The 20,323-nt window shown below is 42.0% G+C and overlaps 1 protein-coding gene across 3 annotated transcripts; it reads left to right on the top strand.

The window, feature by feature from the left end:
• The first annotated feature begins 925 nt into the window (after positions 1-925).
• Positions 926-16,971, top strand: ranbp3b (RAN binding protein 3b). Of its 3 annotated transcripts, XM_056292965.1 has the most exons (17): positions 926-971; positions 3,379-3,434; positions 4,271-4,307; positions 4,434-4,523; positions 4,633-4,704; positions 5,238-5,303; positions 5,756-5,848; positions 6,140-6,249; positions 6,590-6,709; positions 6,875-6,975; positions 7,085-7,160; positions 7,277-7,373; positions 8,460-8,584; positions 8,689-8,809; positions 9,672-9,814; positions 12,933-13,125; positions 15,744-16,971. In XM_056292965.1, exons 1-17 carry the CDS (start codon positions 950-952, stop codon positions 15,785-15,787), a joined length of 1,566 nt encoding a protein of 521 aa, XP_056148940.1. In that variant the 5' UTR covers positions 926-949; the 3' UTR covers positions 15,788-16,971. The 3 variants fall into 3 exon arrangements, with proteins under 3 accessions (XP_056148940.1, XP_056148941.1, XP_056148939.1); XM_056292966.1 differs by lacking the exon at positions 6,590-6,709; XM_056292964.1 differs by lacking the exon at positions 926-971 and having other exon boundaries at positions 3,351-3,434.
• The last annotated feature ends 3,352 nt before the right edge of the window (positions 16,972-20,323 follow it).

Below are 20,323 nucleotides of genomic sequence, written 5' to 3'. Positions count from 1 at the left end.
AGTTTCTGTTGAACGTTCCCATGCCCTTCCAGCGATTAATCAATAAATCTATTTATTTGTTTATCGCCGAAAAGCTGTTTGCAAGCTGCGCTACCCCATCTAGTGGCGTAGGTAAATGCATTCAGAAACGCACATACACGAGCGTGCGCGCCTGTTATTGAGACCAGCGTGAGGCAGGGATGAAAACACGCTCGTGTGGTCTCCGAGCGGCAGACAGGGCTCGTATGAACAGAGCGAGAAAGTTCAAACCCAACCTCGATAACAGACGGCGTCATGCGGTCCAGCCCCGGCAGTCGCCATGACTTGACTTAACAGCGAAGATACTGACATAGCATGGATTATTGAGCGCAACAAGGAGAGGACATATGTCATATATGTTCATTGCGTCACCCGACCGCGGCGTACTAATAGTCCAGGCATTTGAAACTAGCAGAATAGTTCTTGATTTTTTTTCTTTTTTTTTGTAATTGAAATACATGAAATGCACAATACAGCTCGGCGCAATAATGTGGCACGTTGCAGGTTGCCTGGAGACGGATTACATCCGTACGATGCGGAGTCTTGGCTGATTGTTTTGGTTGGTTGAGATGCGTATGGTTTGAATGCGCTGCCTCGTGTTAGTCTCAAAAATAAGGAATAAAAGTTTGGGTTTATCGAATGTGGAATTTGGCCAGTACTATCGTCAAGTTAATATATATAATATCCTTGCAATTTCCCCCTATCATTAAAAAAAACAATACGAAAAGTGCAATAATCAGTATTCGCATTATCTAAAATAAACTTGCATACACTTTTCTAAGATGTCCTATTGTTTGTTTGTTTTTGTTGGTTTTTTTCTTTTCTTTTTTTTCAAAATATCTCATTGTATTTGGGCTGGCTGGACGAAACACCTCTCTCTCTACTGGTATTCTTCTGCGCGGTGGGTTGTGGGTGTGAGCGGAGAAGTAAAATGGCGGACTTGGCAAACGAAGGTGAGTAGTGGCGGTGTGAGACAACAAAACAAAAGACAATGACATAGCATACGATAACCGTGCAAGTTACACTATGGATGGCTTAAATTTAAGACATCAGTCCTCTGGTTAAACAAGGGTCTTAAATTAATTTCACGTCCGTGGCGTTTAAAGGCATCAACATTAGCGAGACGGCTAACGTTAGCCTCGATTTGGGCTCTGGCTATTACATGGAGTGAACCGCTATGCTATGCGAACGCCCTCGAATGTCGCCTGCCGCTCGCTGGCTTACTGTTTGCGTTAGCAGATGGCTATAAATAGCTAGCAGATACTTGATGTGTACCGGTCGAATCTAAACAGTTTAATGACGATTTAATGTAGTTTGTGATTGATAATGGCCATTTGTTTGCGGCACACCTGCCAGGTTAATTTGCTCATGTTACAGATGACAACCTACTTAGATGTAGCGTTACAGGAACTTAGCGCTTACTTGCTGCTTAACGGGTCAGCGTGTATTTGTTGGCAGCTTGGTTTTCATTTAGGCGGGTTGAAAGAATAGCGTTAGCTAACAACGCTAAGTGGAAGCGTCTCGGGTTTTGACTCAAGTGAAGAAAAACACGTTATGCATCCATTTAGTCATCATTTTATTCGGCGCAATACGCCTGCCATGAAACGGTGGCTTTGTTTAGAATTACGGCATTGAATGAACAGCGTGGTTTCATTGCATATCTTGCAAGATGACTCATGCACGATCGCAGTTGCAGGCTAACTTTAGCAAGCAAGCCACATTCAAGGGGCGCAGAGCAGCCGGTGGTGATGGCTATTTCATGAAGCGGATCAGCTAGTATAAACGCTAACGTTAAGCCGGGAACGTCTCGAATTAGTGGGATTTCGACCGTAAACGTTCGAGATCTTAAATCTATACACTGAAGTAGCTGCACGTGGATTAGCGTTAATACTTAATGCTACTTAAGTATTGTACTCGTGTTTTATGCTGAGAACCGCTGTTTCTGTTGAACAAGTAATCTCCGACGTGAAAGTGAATATTTTGCGGTTAAACGCGTAGTGCATGGTACTTTCCTTGAATTGCCCATTGCTGGATGCAGCGAAGCTCCGGTTAGATGCCCCCCACATTACATCCGCCCAACTGAAGTGGGTCTAGCCCCAGCTGAAAATGACCTGTATTTTTATCTACTTATGAATATATTCATCTATATATGAGTATATTAACTGCATATGTTTGTGCAATTTATATGATGTGACGTTAGATGGTTTACCTTGCTTTAGTAAGTATCAAAGTCTTAAGGTTGTGAGCTGCTTGATATTCTAACGGTTATGGATTCATAACACCATAGTTTGAGTGTTTGGCCCTATAAAATGTTATAAGATTGTAAAAGAGTGGTAAGGCATTCGTGCACTATTCTTTCAGTCTTAAAGTACGAGTTTAATTGACGTTGCTTACAGATATATGAATACTACCTATAACAGGACAAAATAATGTGACACCACCCTCTCTTGCCCTCTTAGTTGGATATCATGAATAAGATATTGAACTGTTTGTTTTTTTTTTAAGCCAAATTCAGAGCAGTCAAAAAGAATTCAGTAGCGACAGTTTTATGCAGCTGTCAGTTAAGTCACTGTTTTCTTTTGGGATTTTGAACGTTTAAAGCTGAACTGCTGAGTTTTTCAAGTAAATAAACTGGTATGTTTACATTCATAATTTCAGTTGTGCAGACGTGGAGTATGTTTTTTGACCCAGTTGACAAAAGTTATACCTTCAGAGATGTTCAGAAAAATGTTCAATATTTAGATGACTACAATGTTTACCATTCTAGATTCCAATGTTTACATCCACATTTCAGTGCAATGACATCGAGAAGTTAGGTTGGAGTTTTTTTGTCACGGTACAGGCACTCGTTTTACTCAGTAGCGCTACTAGAGGCCAAAAACTTGGCAGTTTATTTTTAATTCTACAGAATTCGGGGATCTAAATATCGGCCATTGATGATGACAGAAATTAAGTTAAATATTTCCCAATAAAAGCCTATAAGCTTATCAATGTCAAATATGTCTATAGTTTCAGTGTGCTTTGCTTACATATAGTGGATTGTTGTTGATCTCACATTGCTACTTTTGAAGACAATGATGCAACACTGATGAATTTAGTAAGCATAACATTTAATAACATCTAAGACAATTAGGCTAGCCAGTATTGATGCACATTGATGCAGTGTGCAGGCTCTTGGGGGGGGGGGGGGGGGGATCACACGTTCACTGCTTTTGAAGGTGAATCTAGGCCAAGATGTTAGTTGGGGCTAGTCGGGGCTATTTTTGACCCTGAAATCATGAAGTAGAACTTGAAAAACTTAATTGCAGTACACCTTTTTGGCTGTTTTGTCTATGACTAGCCTATATTTTCTCTTAACAGACAAGCCTGCCATAGCGCCTCCTGTGTTTGTTTTCCAAAAAGATAAAGCACAGAAGGTAAGGTTTCTTGTGTTATTTTAGCCTAAATTCATTCTATATGATATTGTACCATTTCACTTGTTTTGATAAAATGACTTTTAGCCTGCAGTGCCTGTTATTGAATGAGAGCCGTTAAGCATATCCCATCTCATGCTGTTTGGATCACAGTAAACATGGCTTAATGAAAAGTCAAAATCTAGGGGCGTCCGGGTAGTATAGCAGTCTTTTCTGTTGCCTACCAACACAGGGATCCCCGATTTGAATTCCTGTGTTATCTCCAGCTTGGTTGGGCGTCCCTACAGAAACAATTGGCTGTGTCTGCGGGTGGGAAGCCGGATGTGGGTATGTGTCCTGGTTACTGCGCTAGCGCCTCCTCTGGTCGGTCAGGGCGCCTGTTCAGGGATGAGGGGGAACTGGGGGGGAATAGCATGATCCTCCCACGCTATCCACACTATTCCCCCTGGCGAAACGCCTCACTTTCAGGTGAAAAGAAGTGGCTGGCGACTCCACATGTATCAGAAGAGGCATGTGGTAGTCTGCAGCCCTCCCCGGGTTGGCAGAGGGGGTGGAGCAGCAACCAGGACGGCTCGGAAGATAGGGTGGTTTGGCCAAGTACAATTGGGGAGAAAAATCAACAACAACAAAAAGTCCACATCTGTTTACACATTGTAAGCCTTAACATATTGGCCCAGTTAATTTTCAATATGGGCTGTTAATGCTCTCCTTTTGCTTGCTTGGTGACCAAAGTTTAGTCTATCTTTCCCTGCATCCTAAAACTGGTAAACAGCTTCATTTAGGATCATCTCTTAATTTGAAGTGAGTCGAGTCAGCAACAAAATTATTTTCTCTTACAGCGATCAGGAGAAGGATCTAGTGCTGAGGATGGAGAAGGTGATTTTGATATCCCAATTAAACAGTTGTCTTGTTTACATTGTCTTTTTTTTTGTCACAGATTTTCAAAAACAGTTGTTGATTTGTTGGTCATCCAGTGCTTCAACATTTTTTCTTTTCTCTCAGATTCCGATAAAGATGAGGGAACCTACTACCCCCCGGTGAAAAGGGAGCGGACCTCATCGTTAACACAGCAGTTCCCGCCCTCACATTCTGGTAAGAGGCACATGGTGGTATTGAGTAGGGAGGATTCTCTCCCACTTCCTGTTTGCAATTTAGACATTGATTTGTATGCTGAGTGTGACGCCTGCCTTCTCCCTTGCAGTTCCCAAGAACAATGTATTCATGCCCTCGAGTTTCTGCCAGTCGCCAACTGGGAATTCTGACTCTGAGCCAGGTGAGGTAGCCAGACAGCCGTTGGTTTCTCTCTCTAGCAGTTTCTAGAGTTTGAGTCCAGATGGAGTCATTAAGTGGACATATTCTGAAGCATTACTTTAAAGATGAAAGATGTTGGGCTTAAGGTCTCATCAAATGAAAATGGAGACGCAATGACAAAAGCTGCCTTGGAGACCCCAGAAGCTTTTCTGATGTATAATAGGCACAGGAGGAATTAAGGGGTTGACTGTAATGAAAGGGAGAAGGAAATTTTTACATTCCATATGGTTATATACCCTGTAATATTCGTAGTGGGACCAGGCCATGTCAACTGCTAAGGTGGAGACAGATGGGGAAATGGATCAAGGATTCGGACCACAGCACACCTCTAAAGGTTCATTGGTGGTTGCCATGGTAATGGTTGTGGTTACAAAGGTTGCGAAGCCAGATGGAGGGTACTTTTTGTGTAGAGAGGTTTGTAGCTTTTTGACTTGGAAGCTAAGATCTTGAGTCTGCTTTTTAATGCCTGCTGCTCCATGTGTTTCATCTCATCAGAGGAGAAGCCTGTGGGGTTCCGTTTAAAGCCTCCAACTCTCATACATGGACAAGCACCGAGTTCAGGTGGGTTAATCTATCATCTGCTTTCTTTGATATCATCTCAGACTGAGTTGGATCATATTAAAGAGTCTAAATGGTAAATGGATTGCATTTATATAGTGCTTTTCTAGCTCCAACAGCCAATCAAAACGCTTTACACTCAATGAATGCCTCACATTCACCCACAAACGCAGACACACTCATACAGCCGACGGCCGTGTCAGCCATACAAGGCACCAACCAGCTCATAAGGAGCGGTTAGGTGTCTTGCTCAAGGACACCTTGAAATTTTTGCAAGGAGGAGCTGAGGATCAAACCAGCAGCCCTCCAGTTACCAGACGACCTGCTCTACCTCCTGAGCCAATGTTGCCCCAACTGTCATCTAGTCTAGAAAGTGACTCAGGGTTTTTTTTTTTTTTTTTTTTAAAGTATGCTGCCTTGGGTCAAATCCAGTTATTAAGTTGATTGTGTTGCAGGCGTTCCGAGTCAGAAACCCAAGGAACAGCAACGTAGTGTTTTGCGCCCTGCAGTGCTCCAGGCACCGCCCTCCAAAACCCACACAGAGTCCAGTGAGTAAAACCTGGAGCCATACTAATCTCCAGTTATGCCTTGATTCTACTGTTCGAAAACTTAATTAACGTAGGCTTCTGAGTCAAATAAATCAATGGTGGTTATTGATCGCATATTGGATATGTTCTTCACCATGTTTTCCCCTTGTTGCCTACATTTTGCTTGGGATGCTCTCCTTGTCTTTAACATTGACCTTGCTGTCAAGATTATTGCTGAAGACAATCAATAGTATCATGTAACAGCTGCTTGTTTTTCCCCTTTTTCTGTCTTTCTCTCTTGTCCGTCTTTAGACTCTAGCTGTGGTACCAATGGAGTGAAGAAGTCATCAGATGGGGCAACTCTAACCCAATCCATTTTCTTGAACAATACGGAACACTCAGCTGGCCAAGCCAAATCACCGGTGAGGGCCACTTACTGTCAAATCTAAACCCTTGATCTTGCATAGCTGTGGCTAGCTATTTGCCAAGCAACCCCTGCCAGTACTGTACCAATTCTAGGTATCTGAATAGAAGTTTGTACTGAGTGAATTTTATTGGGCGTGTCCTCCTCCTATTTAGAAAAGCAGATAACAGGTACAAATCTAAGCCAAAGATAATGATGAAATGAATGAGATAAAATGTGCTTTCAGCAGCAGACCAAAGGAATCTCTAGTGATGCCTACTCACATGTCTTAGTTGTAACAATATGCCCTCTACTGCAGCGATTGTTAAAAATGTGACCTTGATCTATTCCCTTTTTAGATGCATAAAAATGAGGAAGACGGAGCGAGTGGTATTAAAGAGGGAAGCAGAGGCGAGAAAAAAGATGCAGATATAGCCACATCATTTGTGTTTGGTCAGAATATCAAAGACAGAGCAAAGGTCTTGTACATTTTTATGTTTTTTAGATCTTATTCTTTTCAACCAACGAAAGACTGAACTTCATTAGTTAATAGTATGAGTTTTTGGTTTCACATATGATTTTGTTCCTCTCTATAGCTAAAGGGAGGTACATGTCACTGCTATTAATACATCTTTCCACTCTAGGTAGAAGAGAACAATACAGACGACAAGGCAAAGGACGGCATACCACCGGAATCTCAGTCAGAGGGCACTAATTATTTCTTGCAGTACATCTCCACCCCAAGGTAAAGTCAGGAACAGCTGATTCTGCTCTTCAGTTATTTCCTCTAGCCAACTATCTTCAGTCTTGGTTAATTCACATCAACCAACATATGTTGTTTCTACCCTTTCCAGCTCAAAAAATGCCACAAACAACGCAGATACTGGGGCAAAATTTGTCTTTGGACAGAATATGTCTGAACGAGTTTTGGTGAGTTGTGCACAGGGTGTTTCAGCTGTCAAGTGGTGCCCAGAAGAATCACATTAAGAATACCCTACTGGTGTAAATGCCCAAAGGGTAAAAGAGATGTTTTGCTGTGTTTTCAGAGTCCACCTAAAGGTGAGTCGTCATGTGAGGAGAATAAAGAGGCTTCAGGTGCCCCTTTGTCAGAGTCCTCTTCACAGGAAGCCACTCCAGAAAAGGGTAAGCACATAAACAGACATGCACATATGGTTAATGAAAATATTTACAGAACTCTGGGTCATCTTGAAATGAGCAGAAAACAGAAAAATCCTGGAATTTTTTTTTTTCCGAGCCCAGAAATTTTTGATAAGGTTATGGAAATTGGTAAACAAGCACTTGTGTGATTTGCCAAAGGTAGATCTAGACTCGTTTTTTTTTTTTTTTTTTTTTTGACAGAATCATCCCTAACCCTCTTCATGTTTTCACAGTTCTCAGGCAATTGTTATGGTTAGCCAGAATAAAACTGGCATTCAAAGTTATTCAAAAATTAATATTCTCAGCTAACACACTTAGAAAATACTGGTTATGGAAAGAAATGATTTATGTCAGAGATTAGTGATGAAGGGAGTTACGAAAAAAATCATCTTTTTACAGGGTACAAGCAATAAACGTAAAAAAAAAATCTACAGATCGAGAGTCTAGTGTACAGTTTTCACTCATAGAGTAATGCACTAGTAAAAACATTTGAAGTTGAGGATGTTAACACACAAATGTGCAGACCTGGGGCCTCATGTATCAATTGTTACTATGGGCAAATTTGGTCTTACACGCCCATGGAATTTTTTAGCCCTCAACATGGTCTGACAATCAGTAGCAAAGCATGGTGGTTATTTGTAATTCCTTCCTCCTAACATCTATTGTCTACCTCTTGCAACGAACAATCAGCCAGGCCTGCAAAGACATCAGTGTTAGCCAATCGGTGTCTAAATTCAGGGGTTACTCAGGTTCTGCACAGGTCTCTGTGACAAAACATCAGGGCTGAAAAATCCCAACGGTGTGTAAGAACAAATTTGCCCATAGTAACAATTGATAGTACATGAGGCCCCTGGAAAGTATTGGGAGTATTAGGTGGTCTAGCCCAGTGAAAAAACTCCTCCCTCTCTCATTAACTTTATTCTCAATCAGCCAAGCCAGGTTTCTACTTAAGTTTCACTTTTGGTGGAACTGATTTTTTTTCTTATTTTACCATAAACATCTTTAAATGGAACAACTTCCCAGCCAAATACAGATTCCTCATTAGCATGATCAGTCCTCTTTCTCCTACAGTTAATTGTGTGACTGAGTCTTTGGAGGAGTCTGCAGCAGCGTACACCAAAGCCACAGCCAAGAAGTGCATCTTAGAGAAAGTCGACGTCAAAACTGGAGAGGAATCGGAGAGCAATGTTTTACAGGTGCATAGGTGGCCATGTCAACTTGAGATGTACAACAGATGAACACGCACTGGGCAAAAAGCAATGACACTTCTGTTTGCTTGTTTGTAATTTGTCTCCTTTAGATTCAGTGCAAGTTATTTGTGTTTGAGAAGACAGCACAGTCGTGGATTGAGAGAGGTCGAGGACTCCTGAGGCTCAACGACATGGCGTCTACGGACGATGGAACGCTACAGTCCCGTCTCGGTAAAGACCATGGAAGAGAGTCGAAAGTTACTAACCAGAAGATAGTCACTTGTGTATGACTTTCTGATAAATTAGTGGTTTGTAACTTCAGTAGTGTTTGAGCATTCCACATCCCAGAGGTCTATTTGAAATGAAACAAAAACCCATGTTGTAGGACAGCACCTTTCTGACCACCAAACAGAAGAAATATTTGAACCTGGGTTGTAGTAATTGATATTGTAGTATCTGTTAAGTTTTCCTACAAGCTTAGTTTGCCAATCTGCTTGCTAGCCATAATACATTTGCTTCTTCGTACTTTTCACCACCTGCCTTATTCTTTTACATCTAGATGCTATGGGGGAGAGGTTGTGTTATATTCTGGGTATTTTTTCTCAGTAAAGTCATACCAAACTGTAACCATTAAAATGACTGCAAAAGCATTCATGATTTTGATAATCATGGATTAGATACTGTTTTGCATATGCCAATGATAGAAAATATCAATAAGATCTTTGGCTTGCATATAGATCCTTATGATTGCAAGGTTGATCATTGTTTCACATTTTAAGGATCTAGTTGCCCCTCTTGTCAGTGCAAAAGCTGAAAAGGCCTTAATTCCTAAATCTACTGTTAAGACGAGTTTAAATGTCAAAACAACAGCTCAGGCAACAAAAGAGATTAATTTTACCTTGTCCCTACCATGGGACATTAGCGCAAAAAGTACAACGTCAGTACTATTTTGGTTTCATCAGAATGGTCAAAAACATAACTTAGTGAAGCACATTCTGTGGGGCTCATCAGTATTTCCAACTGTGTAATGGCATTTCTTTATTATATGGCTAATATGACTTTGGGTTTGGTGTGTACGTTTGTCACTTCACAGTGATGAGGACCCAGGGCAGCCTGCGCTTGATCCTCAACACCAAGCTCTGGCCTCAGATGCAGGTGGACAAGGCTAGCGAGAAGAGTGTGCGCATCACTGCCATGGACACAGAGGACCAGGGAGTCAAAGTCTTCCTAATATCAGTATGTAGGCCTATTGCCAAATACTACTTTCATAAACATAAAGGCATGCACAGAATGGCAAGTCAAAACGAGTCAAGTGCCATTTGTGCACACAGGAAGTGACAGCTGATTCTCGCCCAATATGAGAACCGCAGTCTTTAGAACTGCCCTGAAAAAACCAGCAAACACCTTTACACCATAGAAAAAATGAGTCTGTAGGAGTGTTGACGCCTGGGAGTTGAACAGTGTACTGAGAATTTGCAGCTCATCTAGCTCGTTAACTTGAGGCTTGACGCTGCTGATGTGGGGGGTTTTCAGTTGAAAGGAGAAGGAATGTTCTATTCATTTCAATATAAAACCCCCAAATCAGCTGTGTCAAGACTCAATTTGATGCGTATCCAGTGTGTGTTCGCCTTAAGGCAGTAATAACGTCTTATTTGTCCAAGAGATTTAAACTGACACTAAACAGGGTACTAAGATCTGTGAACAAGAAGAGACAGGACACAGCAGCCAGAGATGGGCAAAGATACTTCATAATCTAACATGTTACAAAATACAAATACATCTTTGTTAAATGTATCAAAATAAACTACAAATTACTGGTGTCAAAAATGTTATTTACTTAACACTGGAACGGCCAAGGCCGTCATCTTGACGGTTTTGGATTTTCAAAGTTTAATAACTTTGTGGAAAGAAAAACTATACAGACCTGCTGCTCCCTGGATGCTCCTAAAATTGCATATATTTGCATTAAAATTAGTTTTGAGATCAACTGCACCAAAAAAAAGTTATAAGATCTACTAAAACGACTATGAGCCATCAAAGACGGCTCGTAATTTGCACGTGATCATGCACATCATGTCACTATGACGTATGTTGGTTGCATCATTTCCTTCACGAAGTTCATTGCTCTGTCCTAGAAACACACCAGCATTCTCCAGTGCAGTGTAATAGTCTAAACTTGATTTGTGATTATTGCCAACATGTCTGGTTACAGACACCGTTTCAGACGCAGTATTTACAGGCGTTGGACAGCGACCATTTAAATAGTTTGAAAAATTGTATTAAAGTTGTAAAAATGTTAATTTTTGGTGTCAGTCGTTTCTTAACAGACATACTAACATATGCAATGCATTAATATCACAATTGGGTATTTATCTTGACTTAATATAGAGTTTAAAAGCCGGCAGTCATTTTGACAGCCCGTGGTCATTTTGGGTAGGAGTGAAATCCCAGTCGTTCTAGTGTTAAAATACATTCATTTTGCATTACAAATGTCAGAAAAATTACATAGCATCTGGAATGTTAGAATTTCTCCAAAGACCACTTCTGCAGAGGAAGGGTACTTCAAATTAGTTTGTTATGAACAAAGATGAAAGATAACTGATTGTGTGAAAAGTTAACCTAAAAAAAAATTTAGGCCAGGGGGCATCCGGGTAGCAGAGCGGTCTATTCCATTACCTACAAACACGGGGATCGCCGGTTCGAATCCCCATGTTACCTCCGGCTTGGTCGGACATCCTTACAGACACAATAGGCCGTATCTGTGGGTGGGAATCCAGATGTGGGTATGTGTCCTGGTCGCTGCACTAGTGCCTCCTCTGGTCAGTCGGGGCGCCTGTCGGGGGGGGGAATAGCGCCATGATCCTCCCACATGCTACATCCCACTGGTGAAACTCCTCACTGTCAGGTGAAAAGAAGCGGCTGGTGACTCCACATGTATCGGAGGAGGCGTGGTAGTCTGCAGCCCTCCCTACGTTCTTTTAGCTCAGTCTTACCAACACTCAGTTTGTTAGGGTCAGTTGGTGTGGGTTTGAATCCAATCAGTTTACACATCAACCCCTCCTTCAACAATTTGTCCCGTTTCCCTCTTTGGTATACTATTAAATCATCATCATTGGCAGTCACCCGGGGTCAAGTATGACTGTCCTCCTTTTAGGTCCTTGTAGGTCTTCAGGCGGGTGTAGATGCTGATCCTGGAGCCCCATATTTTGGGGTAGTGTGGGCAAGGGTGTGAAGAAGTGGTTTGGGCCTTTCTGATAACTTGCTCCTTTCTGAGTCTGCACTTGTTTTCAGCAGCATGGTGGAGGTCATGGTTGTAGCGACCAACTCCCTCATGGACAGCCAGTTTGCAGGCCTCCTGATTTTTTGCTGCTTGTTTCCAGGTGTAAAGGTCGATGCCAGACCTTTTGATGTGAGCTTTGATAGCCCTTCTTTGATCTCCCGTCCTGTTGAAAAGTACTTTTTGAGTACTTTCAATTACAAATACTGCTGTCAATAGTAACATTACAAATTACACTCTTGTCTTTTCCAGACTCCTCAAATGTGAATTATATAATACTTAAAAGTAATTGAAGTACATATTTCAAATACTTTTGATTAAAATGCTGCCCATTTCTGACAGTAGCACAAGCTTGTCCAGACTTTTGAACAGCTTACGGGGTTCCCACACATCCTGGAAAACCGGGAGATGTAGAAGCTAGTTTTCTCATCATGAGAAAATTATCAAATGTCCTGGAAATATTATTTAGGCTGTGGAATATTGTTGAGTTAGGTAATAGAATTAGCATTTTTGCATATTTTAGCAGTTTTTATCTTGGAATCACAGAATTTTATCCATGTTTTCAGCTGCTGAGATTGCACATTGTTGCTTTAAGTATTTGGGTGGTATGTTCAGTGAACAGCTAGAAGTTAGACAGTCCATTAAGAGACTGTTGAGGCATCCACTGATGGTTCATACTGAATAATATGAGCTTCTGTGAGCAACGGCTGTCAGGTATCTCCAAGCAAATGTCGGGGAAAATGTCCTTGAAAAGTCTTGGAAAATAATTTCATGAAAAGAGCGCGAAACCTGGATTAATTATTTGAACAGTCGAGAGAGGACGTGTTGCTTGATCCCATGGGTTGGCTCCACTTCTAAATGTCCTTGCCACCCTTTTTCCAACACATGTATGAATCTGTTGAATTGTCACAGTATATTGTTTGATTTTGCTCATGCTTTTGAATATGCAGCTAGATTGGAACCAGTATGCACACAAACATGGCAGTTAAGTGTAACCGAAGTGGTACTTTGGCATTGTGACTAGTGTATACCAGTAGTGAGTAAGGCGGCTTGCCTGCATTTCTGTCTCTGCTCCAGGCCAGCTCCAAGGACACAGGGCAACTAGCTGCAGCCCTGCACCACCGTATCCTGGCCCTGAAGAGCAGGGCGGAGCAGGAGCCTGAGGTCCCGGCAGCAGCCATCCCAGAGACTGAGGTACCCCAGTCCAACGAGGAGGACAGCGATGAGGATGAGGTGGCTAATGCTGCCTCTGCCTCCACCCCTGTTACAGGTGTCTGTCTCTCTCTCTCTCTCTCTCGCTTTTTTTTTTTTTTTGCATGCATGCATGCATGCATGCATGCATGGGTAGGTGAATGTGTTTGTTAGTGTGTTACTGTGTTAGATGAAAGCGTTGCAGCTCAGCTGACAAACAGGTGGGCATTCTTCTGAGGGAGGATGCCTGCCAGCTTGATAACCACAGTGGAGTTATATATTGTATTTTATCGAATGTGGTTCTTATGGGATACAAACACACACACACATTATAGAGGGGGCCAAATTGGGCTCCTCTTTCATTTTACAACCAGTTCTGTTAGAGGTTTTTAATGCTAAATTGCTGAGTACTTGACCAGAATATCAGTATTTTAAATGGCAATTGCTGCTTGTTTTAGTGTAGGTACTGAGCTTCTGACTATCAGTTTTGCTGAGTAGTTAAGGTCTCTTTGCAAGTTATCACTCACCTTTTGCAGATATGTTTACAATATAACTGCAGATGTATTTCCTTGTAACAAACTGCATGTTAATAGAGCAGTTTCATTGCAATATCAATTTTATCTAAGGGTGCTTTCACACCTGGCTCGTTTGGAGCAGGCAATTGTTTTGAAACTGGGAGCATTTCCCCCCCCAAAGGTCTGTTCGTTTGGGTGTATGAACACAGCAATCGCACTTGGATGCGTGACAAAACAAGTGAGCCGAGATCGCCAAGAAAGGGTGGTTCCGGCTCGCTTGCAATCGAACCCTGGTGCGGTTCGTTTGCGGTGAGAATGCAATCCGACCAAACGGACCAAAACAAACTTACCTGGTGCGTCTTCGGAATAAAAATTGTTGGGTGAATATGTCACTTTATGCATTATTTAAACTGCGTTTTCTCCTACCAAAGTGTCTCGAAGCGCTGCGTCTTCGTACGAAATGCATCAACATATGTTCGAAACAAAGTCTAGATTCACGTTCACAGTGAGTGTGATACTCGTACCGATAACACTGGTATAACGGCCAGAGAATCGCGACAACTGCAGTGATGAGCTTGTGTGAGTTTTCGCCATTTTTGATGTGTTCCCGTGTTTTTCTTTTCGGAAGATATTGGTGAAACTCCCGCACGAAAATTCTGACCAATGAGGGAACGGTTTGCTCACGCATGGTGTTTATGTAGCAATTTGGTCCGTTTTTAAATATTGCCGTGTAAAAACGAATTGAACCAGAGTGCAAATGCAACATTGTAACAAATTAGTCCCTGATTCAGTACAAAGCAAACAGATTATAGGTGTGAAAATGTCTTAGCTCTGTTTATTAGTCGTTATTGCTTTACTTTCCATAATTGCTATCCACCTATACCCAATAACTACTAGTGATTAGCCTCCGATTTACATCGCATCATACATGTATTTTGACCCTATTTATTGCTTTTCAGATGCTAAGTATTATGTAATTATACCATTAAATACGTGCAATTATTCTGAAATTTATTTCTCATAGACAGGTTGTAAAATAGGGTGGTGCAGTGGTTAGCACGGTGGCCTCACAGCAAGAAGGTCCTGGGTTTGAGCCCTGGGGTAGTCCAACTTTGGGGGTCGTCTCGGGTCGTCCTCTGTGTGGCGTTTGCATTTTCTCCCTGTGTCTGCGTGGGTTTACTCCCACAGTCCAGAGACATGTAGGTCAGGTGAATCAGCCGTACTAAATTGTCCCTATGTGTGTGTGTGTGTGGGGTGGGTGGGTGGGGGGGCTGTGATGGCCTGGCGCCCTGTCCATGGTGTCTCCCCGCCTGCCACCCAATGACTGCTGGGATAGGCTCCAGCATCCTCATGACCCTGAGAGCAGGATAAGCGGTTTGGATAATGGATGGATGGAGGTTGCAAAATAAAGTGTTAACCCATAGGGAAAATGTTTAACATGAATAATAGCAGGATTAAAATAAATGTATTGTAAATAGCAATGATGAAAGTTGGATGTCCACGCTTTGGTTGTTGTCCGTGATTGTGAGGCGCTAACAGTGTTGGGACTTGCTAAATCTTTGGCATCATGATGACTGGGAGTTGGGGTTGTTCTGAAGAAACCATTCAGTGTTTTGGTGGGTGGGACTTACCGTCACTATGTTCCTCCAAAGCTGCACCGAGTGGCAAATTCTTTATGTGGAACTTGAACTCGAGTAACATGTTGATTATTTGGGAAAGTTAGCAGAAGTGGCTCAGAGGGAATATGTTCAACCAGATTTGGTTGGCACCAGAGTACCACAAAAGCTTCTCGCATCTGTAAGGCTAGAGATACAACCCTGTAATAGCTGATTTAGGTAACATGAGATACTGCCTATGAGATGGGCTAGTAGCTAAATTACACTATAGCTTGATGTCCTCTACTGTAACCATTGGCTGGTTAGCTCATTGGGTTAGGGCATTCATTTATTGGCTATTTGTTGGAATTGGCCTTCAGTTTAAATGTTTAATCTGGAGTGAATTACAAGGATTTTAACATGTGCTGTGTATTGCTAAAAAAAATTCTGTTTCAACTCCAGCACTGGGATGCTCAGTCTTGTTGTGTTCATTGTTTACCTTATCAGTTTTGTGGGCCTGGCTCAGTAGAACATTGAAGCCACCAATCCAAGTACATTCTTAACCTCATTCTACTCTCCTCATCCAGGTAACTCAGAGGGAGGAGACAACCAGGCAGCTGGGAGCACATAGCGTCCCCCCTGCTCCAGGACGGCCTGCTATGATGCTGCTGTGGAGGCATTTTGCTGTGGGCTTCTCCATGGACACCCCTTGACCAACATGGGTCCCCTGACCAGTACTTTTGGATATTAGAAGTCTAGCTCCAGGAAGTAACCCCCTGCGCCGGAGTGTCTCACCCAACTTGTGCAGTTCATCTTCTCTGCATTCAACGTAATATCTGGAGTTGTTACTCCCCCTTCCCTCCCCACTTCTTCCCCTTCCTCTTGTTTTGTGTTTTTGTTTTTGAGTATTATGATATTTTTTTTTTCCGATAGCAAAATTAAAGACTTAAGAGCTTTGGTTTGGGACTTGTCTGCTCATCATATTGATGAGTCTAAGGGTGTTTCTTCCTCTACATTTTAAAGTCTGGCACATGTTAAGACTGCAGTTTCTACTTTGGGACCTTTGTACTCACTCTGCTACAGCTGTACCTCTGGGAGCCACACATCCAGAGGAGCTTCATTCACAGTGTATTGACTAGTCATCCAGTCAGGTGTTTATACATCCAAGTCTTTCCTTGTTCCTTAGCCTCCATCCGAACTGATCTGTTGGTTAGTTTCTGACAAATGAAATTTTAAAACTTTTTTTTTTTTGGTCATTTTTTCCCACAAGGCAACTTAACACATATGCACTGTTTGTAATGGCTAGCGGAGACCACTCATGTTGTCTATAATAGCGGTTTTCTTGTGTTTCCTGACCTATATCGTAGTGAATAATAAAGGACTAAATACAATCCAGGCTCTCCTAATTTGAGTTGGTGAGAGTGAGAGTAAAAGGGTTCGCCTGAAAATTTCTCTAAATTGATGAGACATTGTGTTAGTCATTGACCCTTGTGTTTTTTTTATATATATATATATAGACATGTTTTTCCATTTCTCAGAGATTAACATCAATCAGCATTCTGCATGTAACTGCTTTCTTTCCAACATCCCGAAGGTTTATATTATGTTGATACATATTTTTTATTTTGAAAATATAAACTTTTTATCCATTTTCATTTGGAAAAAAAATAGTGTTGGAATGAAGACTTATTTTGTGTGGAAAATGAGTGATAACTGTAATACCCTTGAATGTCATGTACATTTGAATATATTATCATTTAGTAGCACACCATGTTTCTCAACTCCTCCAACTGCCCCCTTTACAAATAAAACATTTTGGACTGATCTCTGAATTTATATGTTAAAACTTTATTCTTAACATTGAAACCGAAGTGCAGAGCTCAAGTTAGCGTTTCATGTAAAATGTGTGATTGGAAAATAACTGACCTCCTTAACGGTCATACCTGTGATATCTTACATTTACATTTTCTTATTTGGCAGATACTGTAATCCAAAGTGGCACACAAGAGAATCAGCAGTTGCCAGGTATATATTCATGTGTCAACACAGACATGAGGAGCACCACATGGTAATCGTAGCAAACAGGGCATTTCATTCCCACTGCACAAAAGGGAGCTTACCTTAAGTGACACAAGTAATAAGGGAGTTCAGATGATCGATCAACAATTCCTCAAATCAGCATCACACTCATGAGACCGTCTATGAATTAAAGGAGGAAAACAGCAACTTTCATTCCACCATTTTGGGGTCAGGTGAGAGGAAAGTCTACCTACCCAGAGCTCTGCCCTCTCAAAGTGACCGTAGCCTTCTAGATGTAAAACGAAGAGGGTGGGTGATTGGTGATGTATGGTGGTCACTACCACCCTTCCTTCTGTCTTGGCACTCCACCTATGATATCGGGTGTGGTGATCAATCGACAAAAGTGACTTCTAATGTTAAGCTTAATGTCAATTTTTTTACAATATTATTGCCAAATTCACTGTTACAACAAAACCACAACCAAAACAGTACTTGAAGCTTCTGGACTTCTTGTTAGCTGCCTCAATGAGATCATGTTGTATACTAGTTGCTGCATGGGCTATAAATGGCCTTACTAACATGATGGATGGCAGGGGTTTGAATATCTAGGCATCCTGAGCAGATGTGCAGAGTGGGGAGAGGTGTGCTGAACTTCTAAACTCAATGATGCTGCCAATCAGGGCAGGCCACAACAAGTTATATTTTGGTTATGTTATTGTGAAAATTTTTCAGCAAGCTTAGGAAAGTAAACACCGGAAAAATATAATTTTCAACAACACCAGATGTCGCTTTTGGCAATTTTTCTCTACAGCTGGGGTGGCAAGACATTTTAAAAGGGTTGCAGCTGCCACCTTGTGTCATCCCTGTTGCCCACTCCTGCCCTGCGATTGCTTTATCTGGAGAGCACGATTGTTGACTTAAAAGTCCTGATCAATATTTTATTGGGGAGGGAAGATTTGGCAGGGATATGCAGCGGCTCAGTTCTGTAGAGGTGCCATTCCTTTATTCGAGCAGCAACCCCCACAGGTACCTCTGTCTTGCGGAAAAGACAACATTGGCTTTTATTGGTGTAGCAATGGTTGGAGAAACTGTGCACTGATATGATTTGGACCAAGAAAGGTGGTTTAGGGTGAAAAGGAGTGGGCCGAGCACCAAGCCTTGAGGCACGTCTGTTGTAATGTGTCAGAAGGTGGACCACCTGACCGCTCCATGATACCTTGTAGGATCTCCCTGTCAGGTGTGTTTGGATCCACCTTAGTGCCGTGCATAAATGTAATTAATCTGGTGATTTACTGTGTCAGGTGTGGCACATAAATCAAGGAGGATGACAATGAGTGACAGCTTTGGTTGAAAGGAAAGCATTAGTTTCTGCAAGAAAAGCAGTTTCGGTGGAGCGGCCACTTCTTAACTCAGACTGATTTGGATCGAGTTTATCCTGGGAGAGAAAGGAGAGCTGAGTGCAGGCTTTTCATTCAAGAGTTGTGGCTGTATATAGTGAGCAGTGTAGGGTTCGGCACAAGGGGACATGAAAAAAAATTAGCTGTAGCAACCTAAGCGCTTAACAGCCAGGATTTCTGTTCTTGTTTATTTGTGTTGCATAACAGGAGTGGCAGACATGTTGTTTTTTGTTTTGTGTGCCATAGATCGTTACCATCATGCATCTTGCATACCCAAACTACAAAGACAGCTGACGAATGAAGAGCTTATTGGTTCATAATTCCTGCCTATCTGTCATCTACCATCTTACATCATCAAAGGACAATTTTCTGTGGCAGCTCAAATAGGTCACTGTCGAGTGACTCTGAAAGCCACAAAGTATGCTACCGAGGTCACAAGTACATCCAGACTTTAGTTCCTGGGAAGATGTGAAATATAAATTTAACCTCGCATATTTAACATGCATCGAGATTAAATCAGTGGAAGAGGCTTGTTGAGGCATCAGCTGTGCGCCCACGGCCTCCATAGGTTACGGAACTGATGATGGTGATATTTAACAGACTGGCTGTGTCAGAGATCCCAAGACCCTAATCTTCCATATAGTGTCGCCCCCAACATCTAGCCAGCTGAGATCTTTCTTTCTTTCTTTCTTTCTTTCTTTCTTTCTTTCTTTCTTTCTTTCTTTCTTTCTTTCTTTCTTTCTTGTTCATTATCAAGAAATATATTTGTCACTTTGATGTTAGGTGGGTGTTTGTGAATTGTACAGCTGAAAACCTGACTACAATTATTAGCTATATGCCGAAAACACAACTTTGATTTCCATAAATTTTTGAGTCATTTGTAGAAAGCAAGGCATGATTGTCTACGGAGAAGCTCACACCACTAACAATTCAGAAGCCCGTCCTCAGTAAATGAGGATTAAAGTCATGGAGGTCGGTAAACTGTACGGTATGTGATCCCGTAGGCTGCTAGAATAAAACACAAGTCAACTTGGTGCTCAGTAGTTTTTGTGCTGCATAAATCAATGTTTGATTAATGTACGGAAGCATCACCGAGCTGCACCTTGACAAGGGTCTACTCTCTGCCACTGTGAACCTGTCTCGGGTTGTCCATGGTAAGCATGACATTTTCCTTAAGGCTTCCAGGACTTCCCGTGCCCTGAACCAGTTCTGTGGGCAAATGGAAACAACAGGGCTATGGACTAATTGTAGTTGGTCTTATTGTAAAATATTCCTTGCAAATAGTTGTCAGCGCTTGTAAACCAGCTTGAAGTTAAAACAGGTCGCTCTCTGTCAGAAAGGTTGACCTTTTTGAAAGTGTACTTTACATAATTTTCTGGGAGTGACATCTTATATAAGTGTTGATTAAAGTTTGTCACCTATAAAATTTTTGAAGGAATATTTTTTTTTTCTTTAAACATCATAACTACAATAGGCCTCAGAGCTGGCCCTAGCTAACATGGCGCCCTAGGCAAGATTGTCTGTGGCGCCCCCTTGCGACCAGACATTTGTGCTCTTAAAGCCATCCATCCATCCATCCATCCATCCAAACATCCATCCATTATCCAAACCGCTTATCCTACACAGGGTCGTGGGATGCTGGAGCCTATCCCAGCAGTCATTGGGCCGCAAGCGGGGAGACACCCTGGACAGGCCGCCAGTCCATCACAGGGCCCACACACACACACACACACACACACACACACACCTAG

This window comes from Lampris incognitus, chromosome 14 (genome assembly GCF_029633865.1).
Source record: "Lampris incognitus isolate fLamInc1 chromosome 14, fLamInc1.hap2, whole genome shotgun sequence".
In the NCBI taxonomy this organism is placed as follows: domain Eukaryota; kingdom Metazoa; phylum Chordata; class Actinopteri; order Lampriformes; family Lampridae; genus Lampris; species Lampris incognitus.
This window is presented reverse-complemented; position numbering and strand designations above follow the sequence as displayed.

Bases quoted from the DNA above. Each gene is read 5' to 3' on its own strand.
- ranbp3b (XM_056292964.1), top strand. From the start codon at position 3,351: ATGACTAGCCTATATTTTCTCTTAACAGACAAGCCTGCCATAGCGCCT. The intron at 5,304-5,755 runs GTGGGTTAATCT...ATTGTGTTGCAG, and splicing joins TGGACAAGCACCGAGTTCAG to GCGTTCCGAGTCAGAAACCC. The intron at 7,374-8,459 runs GTAAGCACATAA...TTTCTCCTACAG, and splicing joins GGAAGCCACTCCAGAAAAGG to TTAATTGTGTGACTGAGTCT.